At 41.2% G+C, this 19,476-nt stretch overlaps 2 protein-coding genes across 2 annotated transcripts in view; both read left to right on the top strand.

The window, feature by feature from the left end:
• The first annotated feature begins 261 nt into the window (after positions 1–261).
• The window catches only part of RPL37 (ribosomal protein L37), a 346,904-nt gene continuing 327,689 nt past the window's right edge, over positions 262–19,476 (top strand). Inside the window, exon 1 of the mRNA XM_062017849.1 lies at positions 262–265. Within this exon, the coding sequence (XP_061873833.1) occupies positions 263–265 (3 nt within the window). The 5' untranslated portion in view covers position 262. The remainder of the gene's footprint in view (positions 266–19,476) is intronic.
• Positions 262–19,476, top strand: part of OXCT1 (3-oxoacid CoA-transferase 1) — an 83,114-nt gene continuing 63,899 nt past the window's right edge. The window contains exons 1-3 of the mRNA XM_062017847.1: positions 262–346; positions 3,083–3,191; positions 4,512–4,602. Coding sequence (XP_061873831.1) covers positions 263–346; positions 3,083–3,191; positions 4,512–4,602 — 284 coding nt within the window. The 5' untranslated portion in view covers position 262. The remainder of the gene's footprint in view (positions 347–3,082; positions 3,192–4,511; positions 4,603–19,476) is intronic.

The raw sequence follows: 19,476 nt of genomic DNA, 5'->3' as shown, positions 1-19,476 counted from the left end.
AAGGGACGGTGCCTCAGGGGAAGCAGCAGCCGCCAGGCCCACCCTCAGACGGCCCCGCCTCGGGCTCAGCCGACGTCAGTGAGCGTCAGGGCCGAGCCCCTCACCCTCCCTCCCTCCCTCTCTCCTTCCCTCTCTCCGCCCTCTGGATTCGCAGTCCCGCGCGCTTTCTCGCTCTCCTCGACCGGGCTTGGACTGAACCACCACCACCTCAGCCCAACCCACAGCCCCACCGCACCCCTCCTGAGAGCAGCGTAGCGGGAAGATGGCGGCGTACAAATTTCTGCTGCCGCCGCTCAGCCGCCGCATCCTCTTTGCCGCCGCGCGGGCGCGAGGCGCTGGGGCTGAGGTAAGGTGAAAGCGGCGGGGACACGCAGAACCCCGCACCGTCGCACGCCCGCCCTCCCCTGCAGCGGTCGACCCCGCCGGCGGCCCACGCCCTTGCCGCCTGCCCCCTGCCCGCCCGGCCTTCGGCGCCGGAGCAGCTGTGACCTTGGCAGGGTACCCGCCGCGGCGGGGCCGCGCTTCAAGCCGTCTTTGCCGGGTGTCGACGTCTCCCACGGACAACGGCGGCCGGCGTTGCCTGCCCGCGCGGGGAAGTGATGGGCTTTGTTTGAGTTTTCTCTATGAACGTGTCGGGGTTTGGTCCGAAGGAGGCCCAGGGGCGGCGGGAGGGAGAACAGAACACAGCCCCGGGGCAGGAGCAGCCCAGAGGTTTGGATTTGATGTTAAATTTTTCATTTATGTGTGTATTTATTTATTTCGCTTGCATTTTAAATTGCAGCACAATTACAGCATATTACTGTATATTTTGGTCTGGCACTTGCCACATTAGTCTTTCCTAGAAGTTGGCAGCAGGTGTAGGCAGAGAGTCCAGGGCAGTGAGCACAGCTCCCAGACAGCCCCACTGGGTATTGTCTGTTGTAAAGGTGAGTGCAGCACTGCAGGTAGCTGCCTTGCACCCTCTTCCGGGGTGAAGCATCTGTCCACCCTCTCAGATCTAGTGGCTTCGAGCCCACGTGTAATCATAGCCAAGTTCATTTTTTTGTCTCTTGAGTTGTTTATGTAGCTTTTCCTACTTTAGTTGAAACAGCTCATCTGCTCTCCTTGAGCCTGTGCTTTCTCTTCCTGATGTGTTTGTGGACAAATAGTTACAGCTCTTTCAGCCTTTCTTTTGCCAAGTTGTATTTTGCTCTGCTATAAAATTCACTTTGATTTTATTTGTCATTCTAGGGGCTCATCTGTTGCCATGTTACTTCTCTTTTAAACTTGGGCTGACAGAATGGCAGCCGCCTGCTGAGGTCTTAGCTTGCTGCCATGGTGTGCAGGGGAGTGTCTGTGATCCCTGGCACCTTAGGTCCCTGTAACTCCAGTGCTCTCAAACAGCAGAGAGGATAGGAAAGGGACTGAAAAGAATATGTTTAGTGTGGAAGGACAGATACCTCATTAGAGACATCTAACCTGGGAATGTCCAGATATGTATGCTGCTCGGTTGTTCCCTGCTGTTAGAGACAGTTGGGAAGATTAAAGAAAAGGTACCATGTGGTCTCTTTCAAATATTTTCCAGTGTGTTGGTAGAGAGACACAGTGGTGGCCTGGTCTCCCTCCAGCTCTGGTCCTCATGCCTGCTTTGCAACCCTATGGTACTGAGGCTGGCAACACTTAATACTCATGTTGCTAACTGAATGCAACCAGTCCTACTTTTTTATGAGAAATGTTTCTGAAAGAAATGGTCTTAGGATAATTGAGCATGGGAAAGGATCTTTTTCTCACCTGACAGTATTCCTTGTGACCAAGTTGCAGATTTTCTTGGTTTTGAGCCCATCAAAGCAGAGGAACATCAGTGTTTCCATTAGGTAGAAGAGAAGTCACTATTCAGAAAGATTTCCTTAATATTCAGTATAAAAATCTTGCAGCTTTAATTTCATAAAGAAGGCAGTTTGTGTAATGTTAAAACTGAGACAAAAAATTGTTGCATTGGTTATAACTGGATCTTAAGGCAACTCTTTAGGGAAGAATTAGGATATTGTCTTTAAACGTGGGTAGATTAGCCTGTTGATTATTTATTTACTCCATCTTCTTCTTTTCCAGTTTAAGATTTCTCACTTTTACAATCAAATTAGAAGTGGAAACACCAGTAGGTAGTATTTTAACTTCCTCTCAATTTTAACTACTGATTACAATCCCAATTTATGAAGACTGTGTCAATGTAGTGATAAATGTCATTTGCTCCTTTGGCAGTACTTGCTTAGTATTAATGCATGGTAGTATTAGTAGGAAATACTTCAAGGTAGGGGTTTTTTTCTTTTTAAAAAGGGGGTAGCTGTGACTTAAGAGTATACTAGATGAATTATGTGGTTTCTGTGCAATGACTTTGCACTGTAAAGTCAAGTTTTGGGAGTGGAATTTATACTGATTTCTCACACAAGGGAGGGTAACTCCCTATTTGTATCAGTTTGTTTCAGTCTCCTTGGTTCCGGGCTGTCCTTCAACCATGCAAAGAGCTCTAAGACTGAGTTATGAAGCTGGGAGAAGGTTCATTCAGTTGAAGAGAATCCCTGCTTACTGTACTGCCAGCACAGCACTGTGCTTCATATAGTTCCTTGGCCTCTACTCAAATCTGGTGCTGGTAGTGGCTCTCTTGCTTCAGCAATTTCTGGTTGAGTTTAATATCTGGTTATCTTTGAAGCTACACATAGTGAGCGATAGACAGGTTAGAGCAGTGTTTGTGTTACTCTAACTCATGTTGAGGAGTTACATTTGTGAATATCTTCACAGTAAGACACAACTTGTTAGCAGTTTAGGATGAGATTTCGACACTTAAAATCTGTTTGATGCAGCTTATGTCAAGCCTCAAGTCTTCATAATACATAGGAATGTTGTCTCTCATAGGATAGAGAGATAATAAAGTCATTGTTTTGCAGGCCTGAACCCTTTGCTCTCCCTGCCAATGTTTAGTGTTTGCAGTAGCCATATCTTTTGTTATGTGTTTTCCCCCTTATCTAGCCAGAGGGTTGGTCATCATTATAAAGCTACTATATAATGCTTTTTATTAATTCACTTGGTTCTTTTAATGTTGTTCCAGATTTGTGGATGCTCTTTTTCAACCAGCTGTCATCACAACACCAAATTTTATATTGATCCTGTTGAAGCTGTCAAAGATATACCTAATGGGGCAACTATACTTGTTGGTGGTAAATATTTAAATTTTTTTGTGGATGCAGTCATATATTCTATTAATGAGATACTTCATAGCATTTTAGCATGTTTCTCCTAATATTAACTAATTTGAGAATCCATATAGTTGTCTTGGTGTTTTAAACAAGTGATTTCCTACTCTGCTAATGAGGAGCAGACTCTCAGTGAGAAAACTGCTGTTTGTTTCTTACAGGAGGGAAGAGTGTCAGAAAAATAGTTATGTTTTTGTCCCCATTAGGAAATATTAGACCTTACCTGTGACAGTTCCAATGTGGAAAATCCACTTGGGATTTTTCAAGTTAGCATTGTCATCTCAGGTGGTGAAGAAATAAAATTTGATTTGATTATTTTTGTGGTGACATTCTCTGTGTTCTGTGTCTGCCTAGTCGCTGGGTCTCTGTGACCTTGAACAAATGACCTAACCTGTTTCTAGCTATAGGACTGAAGATAATACTTATCTACGTTACTCTAAATGGTTATGTTTAGCATTTCCAGAAGAGTCAAGAAGTTGTGTCATACTGACTTTCACTGTGACTTGAGCTTGTGAATGTTCTAGAGGATTTCCATAATTTCCTGCTGTGCAATCTACTGAAAGAAAAGCAGTATCTCAATTTACTGTATTATAAGTGGTTTTCAGTATTGAAGAAGTAGTGAATGGAGTGTTTTAAAACATAGGAAACCTCACTGGAGATGTGTAATGATGCAAAATACCTTATAGTAAGAATTATTTAGGATGTTGTTGTTATTGGAACAAAAGAATATCTCAGGCTAAGTGTCAAATGTGGCATAGTATCTCATTCTGGGCATATTGGGCTGTTGCATAATGGATAGGAGTGTGAGGCATCTCAGCGTGGGTGGAGATCTGGGTTAAAGTGCTTCCAGTTAGATGTCTTCCCAAGAGCCTTACAGTTCCCAGGGTTTTATCACCTAATTATAGACTAAGCTGTATGGGAGAACTCCTGTTTGGCGTTGTTATGTGAAACAAAGAACCTAGGGTTAATCGGGTAGAAAGAGAAGGAGGAATAATGAGTACAGTATTAGGGCACACATTAGGAGAATCAAGGTCCTGGAACCCTTTTGTGCAAGCAGACCACTGTTGATTAAATGTTTTTTACCCAAACTCTGAAGCATATAGTGACTGGGAGATTCAAGTACTAGGGTGCAACTCTTTCCAGAAGTGTTGGTTTTTATTTAGTTAACTAAGGAACTTGTTTTGCTCAGGGAAGTTTTTTAGTTAATCAGTGTACATTCTCAGACTTCCAATTAGTCTATGTTTTTTCAAACTCTTATTACATATTCAATTTTATTTTACCTAGGTTTTGGATTGTGTGGGATTCCTGAAAACCTCATTGCGGGCTTACTGAAGACTGGAGTAAAGGGAATCACAGCAGTCAGTAATAATGCAGGGTAGGTATTTGTATGACTGTGATTTAATAAGTACAGATTAAATATTCTATTGAAGTGAAAAGGTAGTTATGTATGGAAAAGTCTTACTTTTCATCATAACAATTTAAATATTAACTGCACAGCTTTATTTAAAATTGTTATTTTTTGAAAGAACCCAGAAAGCACAATATTGTATGAATTTCACAGTGTGTTGATCTTCACTTTTTTTTCAATGCTTCATGCTTGCTGTTGCACACTGATTGGGTGACAGATATGACTTGTATTGTTATTTGGCACATACAAAGTCAAACTAAAACTCCTTAGAATCTTGTGCGAAACAATTTCTGCTGGATGACTGAAAGGGGAGAGGAAGAGACAGAAATGATTTTGAATGCAAAACCCGATCAGAGTAGAGATCACTCACTTTCCTCATACTCTTGTTTCTGAACGACACGCATATACGTAGGTAGAGAGTCTGCACAGATGCTCATGGGAGGGAGGGGAAGGTCTGAATATGGAAGAGTGAAGAGAGAAGCATTATGAAGTAGAACAGAGGAGAAGACATTTTTATTCTATGTATAGTTGGTGGTGTTATAGGTTAAAATTATGTTTGCTTAAAGTAACACTAACTTTCCTAAAAATTCTTTGTACTCTGAGGCTAAAGTGATGGCTATAAAGTGCTTGGTTGCTGACAGGAAGGTAACTTTTTTCTTTAAACTCCTCACAGTCTAAGTCTCTTCCCAGAAGAGCATCAAGATTTAAAAATGCCTCAAGGCATCTAAGTTTTTTGTAAAGTCTTATTTGTAAAACTACTGGCTTTGCTCTCATGTTGGGCAGCATAATTCATTTTTATATATAAATTAATATGGTCTCATCTATTGTTTTTATTTATTCTAGTTCTTTTATATGTAATATAGCCTGCTGTAGTTCGGTAAGGTTTGAGAGCTGGGCGAAAAGCACAGTTGTCATCACTAATAAAAGCAGAGTCTTCATCACAGCAATTCACATCATGTATGCACCTCTAATACCATGTTAAACAGTATGGTGGTATTTTCAAGTATTGCAATAGTAAATGGATTTTAAAACTGACGTAGCACAGCAATCAAATATACTTCAGGAATAGTACTCAATGGATGAGTTGTTCCTGTACTGCAGAGATATCTGTTGCTTTGTGGGTTGAGTAATTTGTCACATGCCAAGATGCCTCAGGATTCAGTGTGTTTTGCTTTGGTTCTGTTGTGCTTCAGTTGGTGACCTGCTGTGTTTCGTCTTCCTGACTGCAGCTGTTTTCTCCATCTCTTACAGCAAATAGGAGGTAATTGATCATCGTTAGGTTTTCTCATCCTGCAGTGGGGTTAGTAGGCAACTAACTAAATTGAAGCAGGGAAGGAGCCAAGTATGTAGACAAACAACCTGTTCTGGAGAGCAGTGCAGCTGCTTGAAATAAGTCACATGTGTGAACCACAAAATGTATCACAGAGCTATCTGTTTATAACTAAAATAGTAGCAATGTAGACAGTCCTGAAAGTCCTGAAGTGCTGCTACCAGCTCTCAACTAGAAAGAAGATTTAGCAAAGCCTAGAAATGCTTGGCAATGTCTGGAAACAACTTTAAAGGAGTATGATGTTCACAGGTTCACACCCTACTGTTCTGTGCTACAGTGTAATAGGGAGGAGATTGCACATGTGAATCCTTGTTCCAATCATGTAGTTGCTGTCAGGTGAACTGGATTTGACTTCTGAGAGGCTTGACAAGGACAGGCTGTACAGTAGCTTCTGGGATGCTCCTAGACACTGCTAAACTTGTTGTCTCTTGCTGTGTGGCGTATACACTGTATGCTAGCTACTGAAACGGCACCTTTAAGAATGGTTACTTTTTTGCCAAGCCAAATAAGGCAAAGTGTTTGAAAGGGAGGCAGTACAAATATCCAGTATCTCTGGTATTTACACAACTTGCTGCAGGAGAAGCTGGAACTTGTGAAGCAGGAAGATAGTGAAAGATATGGTAATGTGTGCTTCTAAAGTGCAACCTCTCACACCTTCCCCTGTAACTTGTTTTGCCTACATTGTTAGGGTTTTAAGTATGTCTATTACACTATGTTATTTTAAGTCCTTTAAGTTTAGATTATTCTGTCTCAGCAAGCTACTAAAATCGATTTTATTCAGTTTTTGTTTAAATTTAGTTTACTCCACAAATGTCAGCCTGTCATCATTTTAAACCTTGATCCAGTAGATTTCCAGCGTAATTGTGATTAGTGTACAAACCTTCTTACATGTGGCTGTTTTTTCATCTGCTTGTGACATTGTAATACCTTGTTGCATACTGATTTCAAGTTACAGTGGATTTGGATGTTTCAAGTCAGCTTAGGCTTAGACTTCTCTAGTGCAAGCTGTCAGACCTTTTGTTTCAAGATCTATGTTGCAACAAAAACTATGTTTTTGTCTGCACAGCCAAATATTTAACATGAAAGTTTGGCACCAAATGATTATTTTTAATCAATTTTTCTTTGTGAAATGGATAAGTAATTTTAACTGTAATTGTATTCTGAGTTCAGCACTTCCATCTTTACTACCTCAATAGGCTGAACTTCTGCATGGTAAAAATGAAGTCTGTTATATATAACAGGTCCACATGTGGTCTGACCTTTGTATCAAATGTATAATTTTTTAATGAAAAACAGTGTTGAGTTTAGAGTAAAAATAGAGAAGTCATAGTTAGTAACTTAATCTGGGTGATCATCTAAAAGGAGATTGACAGCATACTATCAGGTTATCACAGATTCAGACTGCTTAAAAGGCCTTACCATATTTTTAAAACTTTGGTCTTTTCGCTTTTTTGAACTTCTTTTTATGTTACAATGTTATGCACTAGTAAGGACAAAATAGCTGAAGTGCTGGTCATGATGTCTGAATGCACTGTTACTTAGTTCTGTTGAACAAAAATACCTTTGTTTTACCAACGAATGGTTTGCGGTTGTCAAGTCTCTACTTAAGGCTTTACTTGTAGCATCAGCTCTAAGATAAGGTTCTACTTGTAGCATCAGGTGTAGCGGTAGGCTTACTTCACTCTATATTCTAAAGTTCAAAAGCTATTTCTGTGTTCCTAGCAATTAAGTATTTTTTAATATGACAGGTTTGATAAATGTTATGTACGTTTAAGCTTACCTCATTTTTCAGTCATTACTTTGAGTTGTATGTTTCTGTTAAAAACAAATGTCTGCCATCTTTACCACAGATACCCTGTTTGTTCTTGCATGTGTAGCTCCAATAGCTTAATTTCATCCTTATTTGTACTTTATATGTTATATATACTTTTATATATTAATGTTATTTATATATATTAAAGTATATTAAAAATGTGTATAAAAATACCATCAGGTGGAAGTTGAATTCCAGATTCACAGAAAGTTGAGAAATTTTTTCACATGGTATAAAGTATTAAGTGGTTTTAATGGCATGAATTTCACAATCCCTTGATTTAGAAGGAAAAAATGTAACTGAGAAGATCTGTGAGGGACTGAGAAGAAACCTTGTATATACACAAAGTTATGATCAAGGTAGTGCTCAGAGTATCTTAGATTGCATTTGTCATTTTTTTGTATACACAAGAAGTACTTGAAACATCCCAAACTGAAAATGCTTTCAGAAGTGAATTACATGGTTAACAATGACTCTGCAAGCGTGGTGTTAGGTAAAATCCTGTGCTTGGGAAGTTGCCAAAATAATAAGTCATGATGTATATGATATTTTCAAATTGTTTTTTTGGTTTTTTAAAACCATCCCCATTCTTTGTAAAGAATCTAATCAGGTCCTTTGTTACAGATGTGTTCACAGTGTGAACTGCAAATCCCTGAAAATCTGACCAGGTCATCCTGCTAATTTTAGTGTGGAGGTGATTTAGGATTTTGGCAGGGCAAATTGTACTAAACTTTGCACTACATGAACTGTTGAGAAATCATCTGCAGAGATAACTTTCTGGTTGTATTAACAAACAAGGACAAAATAGGTAGAGAACTCAGAATGATCAAGGAGCTGTGTCAACTTGATTTTAGGAAAATGACAATATCATAGTTTAGGCCCATCCAGGAACAAAAGACCACAATTAGACTCAAGTACCACAGACTTGAGAATTGCCAAAGGGCAGGAAGGGCTTAATTGCAGCTTATGGTCCAGGACAAAGCAGACCAGGCTACTCGGCTTGGGGAAGAAGATAGAAAATAATTGAATGCAACACCAACTAAAGCATAACATTAAAATCCCAAAACATAACAAACAGAAACCAAAACAGAGTGGTACAATGATGAAGTGTACAACCAGCCTTTAAAGACCACCTTCTCACCACCCCTCCCCCCTCTTCCCTAGCTCAAAGTCCTGATCCTGGTCTTCTCTTCTCTTCTCTTCTCTTCTCTTCTCTTCTCTTCTCTTCTCTTCTCTTCTCTTCTCTTCTCTTCTCTTCTCTTCTCTTCTCTTCTCTTCTCTTCTCTTCTCTTCTCTTCTCTTCTCTTCTCTTCTCTTCTCTTCTCTTTCTTCTCTCCATGAATGGCCCAGGGGGGCAGGGAGTGGGGGTTTCAGTCAGTCTATTGCTTATAGCTACTGCCATTTGACTCTCCTCAGGGCAGGTGGGCTCCGCACCAGTCCTCCCTGCACCTCTGCGGGGTACCTCACACACAGCAGCCATGCACGGGCTGCTCCGATGTGCATTTATCCCAAAGGCTGCAGCTTCTCTCTGCCTCTCGTGTGGGGCTGCTCTGCGGCCTGCAGGCTCTCCAGCACAGCCTGCGCCATGGCCGTCTCCCCACACAGTCCCTCGCCCGTCCAGGCTCACTCATCCGGAGCTGCTGGTGGCTCTCAGTCCTGCCATTGCCCTCCATGGGTTGCAAGGGCACAGCCTGTGTTCTCACCACAGGTTGCAGAGGAGTCTCTGGTCTGTCACTCCTCCTTCCTTCCTCCTTCTCTGACTGTGGGATCCGCATGGTGACCTCCATCTTGTACCACTCCTACACCTCCTGCCAAGCACTTCAAATTCCGGTCCTCAGATAGTGATGACAGAGGCGCCAGATTTGCCCAGCTGGGCTGGAAGTGGGTCTGAACCCAGGAGCCAGGGGAAAGTCAGAACCCTTTACTGGTTCTGCACTGCAGCCCCCTCCCACTGTTACCACGCAAAAGCGGCTCCTTGCTAAACTGTGACAGACGTGAAAAGTTAAACCTATCTTTCAGCCAGGAGACTGAAGTATGATGCATTCATGATTAAATTCAACAGTTTATCTTATTAAGTCTATACCATATAACTTCACCATGAAGTAAAAATATGCTAAGTCTTAAAAATTCTGAATAGAGTTGTTTTTTAATGAAAAAAAACTCAATAAGCCATTTCATAGCAGAAAGTAACATGGAAAGAGGAGACCTTGTTGCTGATGTAACTATGGCACTTGGCCTCTTCAAAAATTATCTGCCTTTGCAACCCTTCAATGAACTTGGTCTACATAACCTTCACCTATCGTTCTTATAGGAGTGGAGCATTGGTTTCTTGGAAGAGGATGGCAGAGGAATAATACTGCCATTTTGCTGTGAGACTGGAGCTGATGAAATGGATAGGGCAGAGTTCCTCTAAGAAGGCTTTAGTAGTGGAGGAAGAAGAGTGCAGACAGGAGCAGAGGGAGTTAAAGACTCAGTAAAAAGCTACTTGTATGCAGGACTTCCTGATTCCTGGCAGCTGTGAACTCCCTTATTTTCTCTGTTTTTTCTGTTCTGAAAGAAGAAGTCCCCAGTAGGTCCACATTTCCTAGAGAAGTCAGGCATTGCCAGAATTAGTCTCAGCTGCTGAGCTGAGAGAGACTCAAGGCACTATTTATTTTATTCTTTGCCAAAGGCTGAAAAGGTGGTGAGACAGTTTCTGTGGTTTCTAGAACCTATGACCCTACTTCTCCTGACCGAGTCATCTTTAGTATATGGCAGCATCTATACTTCTCTCTCCCTCTTTTCTTGGTCACCTTCCCTCAGAGAGCTTCTGCTTTCTTTTCCGCTTTGCATTAAACAGTTCCCTTTAGGACAGATGGGAAAGTATCCTGTGAAAAAGGAAAGGAAAAAAAATAGCTGAAGACAGTGTCTCAAGAGTCAATAGGGCAAATAAATCTGTCTAATTTTCTTTCCTACGTTTTGAATGTGTTTTCCTCTCCCTGTTGTTTGATTCCCATTCCTCATTTTACCTCATTCTGGGTCCAAGCTAGTAGTGGAGGACAGAAAATGAATGGGGAATTACGTAGTCTCACTGTTGGGAAGCAGCTAGAAGACTGGTGAAGATGAATCATCAAGAACTGTTATTTGGGTGATTGTTACATTTATTTTGCCTTTGATATGCCTGCAGTTCTGTTTGATGTCTTCTGTCAAGCATCATCTAGTTGGCATACACTCATTTTTTGCACAAACACTATACAGGATCACTCTTTCATACTGCCTAGATTATACTTTATGATCAATTTTGGGGGCCTCTGAATGTGTGTCACTAAGACCTTGGATAATTATCTTCAGCCTCATGCCTTCTTTCATTTTGATAAACTTTCATGCTATAGTCTGGCACCCCTGTGAGCCTGAAAACTTAAGTCAGTGTTACTAAGAGATGCCAAACAAGTAGTGACTGATGGATTCCTTTTAGGGAGTATGTATCTCATCCCTAGGAGGTGTTGACCTGTAGGGAGACAAAATAGCATTTAACTTGGAACAGATCCTTTTGAAGACTGAAAAACTGATGTTACAAAGTAAAACAGATGAGATGAACTCTCTTTCAAGTGGATTTACCTCTCCCACTCCTAGCCTCTTGCTAGGAAAATTTTCAGCTCTGGAAAAGGTCCATCTGTAATCAAATGTCATGCATAGTTAAGCAACACTTAGACCTGCTGAATGCCTAGAGAGGTTGCTCATATATCTTCAGAAGCTGACTAGTTTCTTTACTTACAGTATTCTCAAGGAGTAAGACCAACCATAAATACCTCTTTTTTCAGCAACAGCAAGCAGCAGGAAACTAATTTCTGCCTGAGGTGGAGCCTCACCTCAGGATTCTTACTACATGTTTTTCTTTCTCAATCCGTAGTTTTCAGGGGTGGTGTCATTACCCTCCCATCCTTCCAGTGCTCAAATTGTGAGAAGAAAGAAGTCAATTAAGGCATCATGTTAGCTACTCTTTGGCCAACAGGTGTTAATTCTCCAAAACTCAAATATTCAGGTTAATGTGTTATAACCAGTGACTTCTGATTTTAGTGGGATCTCCCAGGAATACGCATCTCAGGTCCTGCAGAATCTGTTAAAAAATCAGTATAGAGGAAGACTTCTGTTTAAGAGGTGAAGAACGAATCCCTTATGCTAATTGGCAATGCTCACTATCACAGTGTTCCCAGTATGGGCAGCCAGGCTGTCCTGACCACCACTGTTTTTCTTAGACACTGATAAATGTCTTTACAAAGGCAAAAGAGAAGACAGTGTAATTTTCTCCTTTTACTAAAAAAAAAATCCAAAAAACCAAAAGCCGCTTTACCAGAGTAGCATGAACATTCTATGTCTTTTTTCTGCACAAGAATGCAAATTTCCATTCCTTTCTTCATTGGTCTGTGTAGGACTTGATGTGTGAAGTTTTTAGCAGACTGGAAACTTGGGTAATGTATTCTTCCCTGTGATGCTGTAGAATGTATTTTACTTCAGGCACCACAGAGAGAGATCTGAGAGCTGGAAATTACCATTTCTCTGGAATGTAACTTCAACATGTTGCTTTTGACTCTTCCTAGTATACTTGAGATCTGTAGGCTAGGTCTTCCTGGAAGTTGTCTTTGGCTATTTTTTTTTATTAGAAAAGTCAGACAATTTTTGACAGGAATGTTTCATAGGTCTCAGAGGGACAAAACAATAGGAAGGAATATGTTACTAAACAACCAGACCTTAATTTTTTGTTGTCCTCATGACTAGAATGGGGAACTTGGGTCCAGCTTTTAAAATAGATATCCAGGATGTATTATTTCCATGCACTCAAAAGAGGATATTTATTTTCTTTTTATGGTTACTATTTGATAGAAAGGACATTGCCTGCAAGGCATATTTTAGGGGTTATATTTTCAGCATAAACATATTATTTTAATATTAAAAATTAAAATAAAAGAGTTCATCCTTAAAAAAAGATTGATAACAATCTATTTATTTTAAGATATTTGCATCTTAAAAAAGTAACAGCAACTGGATTTCATAATGCTGCTCTGAAGAAGAAATGAACCTGGGGATTGAGGTAATTTTGTATTATCAGGAAGGCAGAGCCTCTTGATGCGTAGCTTTCCAAAGGTGAAATTGCTGTTCTTATTGTGCTAGGGAAATAATGTTATATGACCTGTGTGCTCTGTGACTGATCCCCACTGCACTTTTCTCTTTAAATGAATTAGCTGCCTTTGAGGTGAAGAGAAAGAGTGACTTAAGAAGTTAACAACTTGGGATGAGTGTGACCAAGAATGACTCTTGTGTAACTTTCTGCTTAATTTCTATGGGGAGCTTTGCAACCACTAGGTTTTGTGTGAGAGAAGATGCCTGCCTGTAGTAGATGAGGGAATTAGGTGTATCAATATGGGATCCTATTTAAAATCCTGTTAATGACAGTGTGCTCCAGTAGCTGCTTCTGAGAGTAAATCACAGAATCTTAAGCGTTGGAAGGGACCTTGAAAAATTATCTAGTCCAACCTCACTGCTAGAGCAGAACCACCTAGAGTAGGTCACACAGGAACCTAATCCAGGTAGAATGAAGGTAGGTGTGTCTTGGCAAATAATTTGAGATCAACTTGATAGAAGGTTGGTAAGAGGAATTAAACATGCTATTAATCTTGATCTCCAAATGCTTTTTAATGCTCCATGAGAAAATGAGTTGGAAGAAGGAAAAAAAAATCACCAAAGCCTCTCACCAAGACAAACAAAAGATTCAAACTAGATGCTACTATATTATCTGGTCAAACAGAGATACAAGAGAAAGTGCTGGCATTCACAAACTCACTGGTCATCAGTAAATCTACATAAACTGCAATATCCAAGGGAGAACACTGTGGACAAAACAGTGACCTGCAAGACATCATCATCTGAAAGACAACAGCACCTTCTGACAATGCACCAAAACCACATAGTCTTTCCTTATTCAGTAAATCACAAAATCATTGACTTACAAAACTGAAATGTACTTGCTTGTTAAGTCAGCTCAAGCAACATATTTTGAAAAAGCTATCAACAACATATAACCTGCAGTTTAAACACAGCTCTTAAGTGCTGCTATTTTTGTTTAAAGTTTAAAACAATATAAATGGAATCTAGTTATGATGGTTTAATAACCTGGAACACAGAAAGCAAGTTACAAGAAAAAAAACATTTATCTATAATCTTAAGATTATTAGGAAACAACTGCCAAGCAAGAATAATAGCTTCATAAAGTAGATCACAGTTAAAGTCTCAAACTTATATACTTGAAAAATATACTTAAAAATACTTATTAAAGTATTTAAGAGATGCTGTCTCCCAGTGACCAAATACAGACATATTGTTAGGTATCAAGTGTTTTTGCAAAGCTGATTACTGGCACGGGTACAAGTAAGTGGCTTCGATACAACATAAATTTTTAAGTCTATTTTTTCTGTGGGGTTCAGAGCCTTTAGCAGTGTATGGTTCAGAAGACATGTGGATTGTGCACATCTTTTGAACCCCTCTATTTCATCACAGGACATACATAAGTCACCCAAAACATTCTACTATGCAACAGAAAATACATACTATGCATACATTCTACTATGCAACATACTATGCATACATTCTACTATGCAACAGAAAATGCGTACATAAGTATGCACACATACTTATTTTTTGGTAGTATTCCTCCCAGGCCTTGTCAACCTACCCTGCTGGTGCTGGACTTGGCTGATCTCCTTGTCCATTAGTTTGAGGTCAGTTTGTAAGCAGTTCAAGCTGCCCCTGATTGTTCTTGCACTGCAAAGCATTACACAATTTTGTACATATTACTGTAGTTACCCAAAGCCATTAAACTGCCATAAGATAACTGGCTGGTCTCTTGCATTTGCTTACTACCTTTTATAATGAGATGTCAGGGTTTGCTGGTTTCAAGTCCCTTTCTTTGCCCACAAGACTCCCCTTTCTACTCTATTCCCAGCTTTTTTAGTTTCAAACTGCTGGATTTTTTTCATGTGGGAAATTAGAAATACAGATTGTTTCCAGGGAGCACACATTTTATTTCCAAGGTTTTGGCACTGCAACATATTGCATCAGAGTTAGATGTTAAGGGATTTTTTAATAGGTCAGAGTTGAGGAGTGGAGCAGACTCTTGTAGTAATTAGAGTTCTTCACATGTGGAGAACATAGAATAATTTCAAAGAAGCAGATCAGATTAGGCTGTTTTACATCCTCTCATGCAGATTTAACAAAGCCTAAATACGTGTAGAAATGGGTTATCTTCTTAAAATAGTCCTGACCGTAATATAGTCCCTGTTATGCATGCAGTTGAGAGGTCTTTCTGGCAGCACCTTCGTCCATGCAGCCTTTGTGAATGTTGTGGTAGGAGATGAGGACTTGGTGCTGGTACTGCTCTGCTCAACCCTTCTCCATTCATATGTAGCACTGTATGTAGCATATGCTGGGGACATGAGCACTGGCAAGGAAGAGTGTAGTGGTATTGTTCTAGAAGTGAGTTCATCTTCACCGCTTCTATGTTTGGAAAAGAATACCATATACTAGTAAACTTTTTGAATATGGCCTTTTGAAAGGATGTCAGGAGTTTGAAGGTGAGGTATCTGACATGGATCCTGAAGTGGTAGGAGTGTTAATATACACTGAGAATTGGTAACATCTCATTGGATTCTTGACTCACTCATTAATGTGTCTTAATTTTTAAGGGTTTTTTCCTTTTTTTTTTTTTTTTGAGAAAGAGTTTTTCAGTATGGAGAAGTATAGATTTGTATTCCAGTACTTACATGTCTCCTTTACATAGCTTATAAAGCTAGGGTTAGGGGATATACGTACTGATAATTTGGGTAAAGTATGGGGAGGGAGAGTAGGGGGAAAACTTTACTTACCTCATGCGTTACTTACTGGTGCATTACTTTTCATAGAATCATAGAATGGTAGGGTTGGAAGGGATAGAGATCATCTAGTTCAACCCCCCTGCAGAAGCAGGTCAACCTAGATAACGTCGCACGGAAGACCTCCAAGGAAGGAGACTCCACAACCTCCCTGGGCAGCCTGTGCCCACACAGTAAAATAGTTTTTTCTTATATTTAAATGCAACTTTCTGTGTTCCAGTTTCATCCCATTACCCCTTGTCCTGTTGCTAGCTACAATGGAAAAAAGAGATATCCCAACCTCCTGACACCAAACATTTAGATATTTATAAATGTTAATAAGATTACCCCTCAGTCTCCTCCAGGCTAAACAGCCCCAGTTCCTGCAGCCTTTCCTAGTATGAGAGATGTTCCAGTCCCCTGATCATCTTGCTGGCCCTGTGCTAGAGTCTCCAGAAGTTCCCTGTCCCTCTTGAGCTGAGGAACCCAGAAGTGGACACAGGACTCCACATGAGGCCTCACCAGGGCAGAGTAAAGGGAGAGAAGAACCTCCCTCAACCTGCTGGCCACACTTTTCTTGATGCATCCCAGGATGCCATTGACCTTCCTGGCCACAAGGGCACATTGCTGGCTCATGGTTAGTTTATAATCAACCAGGACTCCCAGGTCTCTCTCTGCAGAGGTGCTCTTCAGCAGTTCAACCCCCAGCCTGTACTGGTGCATGGGGTTGTTCCTTCCCAGATGCAGGACTCTGCACTTGTCCTTGTTGAACCTCATGAGGTTCCTCTCTGCCCAACTCTCAAGCCAGTCAAGATCTCAGTGTATGGCAGCACAGCTTTCTGGGGAATCAGCCAGTCCTCCCAGTTTGATGTCATCAGGGAACTTGCTGAGGGTACACTCTGTCCTCTCAGCCAGGTCGTTGATGAAGATATTGAACAAGACTGGCCCCAGAACTGATCCCTGTGGAACTCCACTGGCTACAGGCCTCCAACTTGATTCTGTGCCATTGATCACCACCCTCTGGGCTCTGTCATTCAGCCAGCTCTTGATCCACCTCACCGTCCACTCATCCAAGCCACATTGCCTGAGCTTTCTGATGAGGATGTTATGGGAGACAGTGTCAAAAGCCTTGCTGAAGTCAATGTAGATGACATCCACTGCTCTTCCCTCAAATAGCCAGCCAGTTATGCACTCATAGAAGGATATCAGGTTGGTCAAACAGGATTTCCCCTTGGTGAATCCATGGTGTGTCCCACTGATAACCATCTTTTCCTTCATATGTTTAGTGATGACATTCAGGATGAGTTGTTCCATCACCTTTCCAGGGATGGAGGTGAGGCTGACCAGCCTGTAGTTTCCTGGGTCGTCCTTCCTGCCCTTTTTGAAGCCTGGAGTGACATTGGCCTTTCTCCAGTCCTCAGGCACCTCGCCTGTCCTCCATGATTGTTCTAAAATGATGGAGAGAGGCTTAGCAATCACATCAGCCAGCTCTCTCAGCACTTTTGGATGTATCCCATCAGGACCCATTGACTTATGAGCCTTAAGCTTGGCCCATAAGTCTTTAACCTCTTCCTCTTCCACCCAGGGCAAATCCTCTGCTGTCCTGGCCATCCTGCTATCCTTACTGGACTGGACTTCCCGAGGACTTGCCTTGGCCGTAAAGACTGAAGCATAGAAGGCATTCAGTAGCTCAGCCTTTCTCTTAATCCTCAATGCATTTGGTCTTTAGTAGAAAGACTTTATTTCTGACAATACCTAAAGAAGGAACCTGTATTATAGATATGGTGGTGTAAGAACGTAAAAAAGATGAGATTTGTATAAGAAAGGGATATATTTCATTAAAGCAATTAATAGATTTTGAAAATACAGCCTTTTTGGCTCTTCTTCAGGTGTGGTGTTTTCAATAGAATTGTGGTGGTTTAGCCCTGGCTGGGTGCCAGGTGCCCACCAAGTCATTCTGTCACTCCCCTTCCTAAACTGGACAGAGCAGAGAGAAATATGAGAGTCTCGTGAGTTAAGGACAGGGAGATGACTCAGCAATTACCATTATGGGCAAAACAGACTCAAGTTGGGGAGAAATTATTTCATTTATTACTGAACAATCAGAACAGACCAGGGAAACGAGAAATAGAAACTCCTCCTCCCAGTGGCACAGGGGGATGGGAGATGGGGGTTATGGTCAGTTCATTATATGTGGACTTCGCCTCTGCTTATTCTCAGGGGTAGGCCTCCTCACACTTTTGACTGCTACACTTTGGGGCCCTTCCCCACGGGAGATAGTTGTCCATGAACTTATCCAACATGAGTCCTTCCCACAGGCTATACTTCCTCATGAACTGCTCCAGCATGGGGCCTTCCCATGGGGTGCAGCTCTTCACATCCTGCCCCAATGTGGGTAATCCACGGGGAGAACAGTCCTTTGGGTACAAATTGCTCCAACATGGGTACCCCACAGGACCACAAGTCCTGCCAGCAAGCCTGCTCTGGCGTGGGCTCCTTCACAGGTTCTGAAGTCTTGCTAGGAACTTGCTCCAGTGTGGACTTCCCATGGAGTTAGTCTCCTTTGGGCATTCACCCACTGTGGTGTAGGGTCCTCCACAGGCTGCAGGTAGATCTTTGTTCCAGGGTGAACCTCCATGGGCTGCACCACAGGTCACAGGGCAATATCTATTCCAGTTCCTGGGCACTTCCTTCCCCCACCTCCTCTGCTGACCTTGGTGTCTGCAGGGATGTTTTCATATTGTCACTCTCTGTTGCTTCTGTAGTTTAGCAACTGTGCAGCAACTTCTTTTCAAAGACCTTAGTCACAGCAGCGTTACCTCCATCACTAATTGGCCAGGCCGTGGTCAGGGGCGGGTCCCCCTTAGGACTGACTGGCATTAGTCCTATCAGCTACAGGGGAAGCTTCTGGCAGATCTTTGTTTAAAGAAGCCAGCCCGGTAACCCCCCTGCTACCAAAATCTGGCCGCACAGATCCACTACAAGAGCACAGATGTTTTAAGCACATATGCATGTTAATTACAGCATGATGGATACTGGGTTTGGTTTCTTAAAAGATTTTTTTTAAATGCTTTACTGTATTTTTTATCTTGAAATCTCATGCCACTGTGTGAATATTTAAGTTACACTGAGTTGAAAAAACTAGTGGCAGATACACATCACTTTGATAGGTGCTTCTGGATCATGGCAGTTTTCCTTTACTGGAAATGGAAGGCCTGAGTTCTCTGTTTATGTTGCAGAGACCAACATAAATGTAGCGGAGCTTTGCTTGCATGTACCAGTCAGCCAACATTTTGCATAATACCTTGGGAATGTGGAAGAAATACGCCTTTGTAATATCATCTCTATTTCCTTTTTTAATATTTTAACCTCATGTTTTTTTCAAAGTGAAATAGCTGGGTTTTTTATAGAGTCTCTTTGTTGTAAGAACTCCTGAAACACTGTATAAAAAACATCAGTACACAATGTAGGGTAATGAACGTCACAAAAATGCTAAACACTGATAGAAAATAATGTCTTCAGGATGCCAGAATTTAGAATCACTGGCACAAGAAAAATATTGTATTTTGTCTTTTTCATTCAGTTTATGCTGATAATATGACACAAACAATGAAATCTTGACTTCAGTGTACTATCTTTTACTGAAGTCAGCAAATTCTTAATAAGAATTTGAATTATTTACTGTAATACAAAAATTAAGTACAAATACCCTCTTACCTTATGTACAGACTAGCACTATAAATGTGCCTTTCCTCTTTAGCTGCTAAGCAATCACTTACATTTTTTTCCTGGAGAGCAAGAGTTTAAAAAAAGAGTAA

Source organism: Colius striatus, chromosome Z, assembly GCF_028858725.1.
Source record: "Colius striatus isolate bColStr4 chromosome Z, bColStr4.1.hap1, whole genome shotgun sequence".
Classification (NCBI taxonomy): Eukaryota; Metazoa; Chordata; class Aves; order Coliiformes; family Coliidae; genus Colius; species Colius striatus.
Note: the sequence above shows the minus strand (reverse complement) of the source record. Positions and strands in the feature narration are given on the sequence as shown.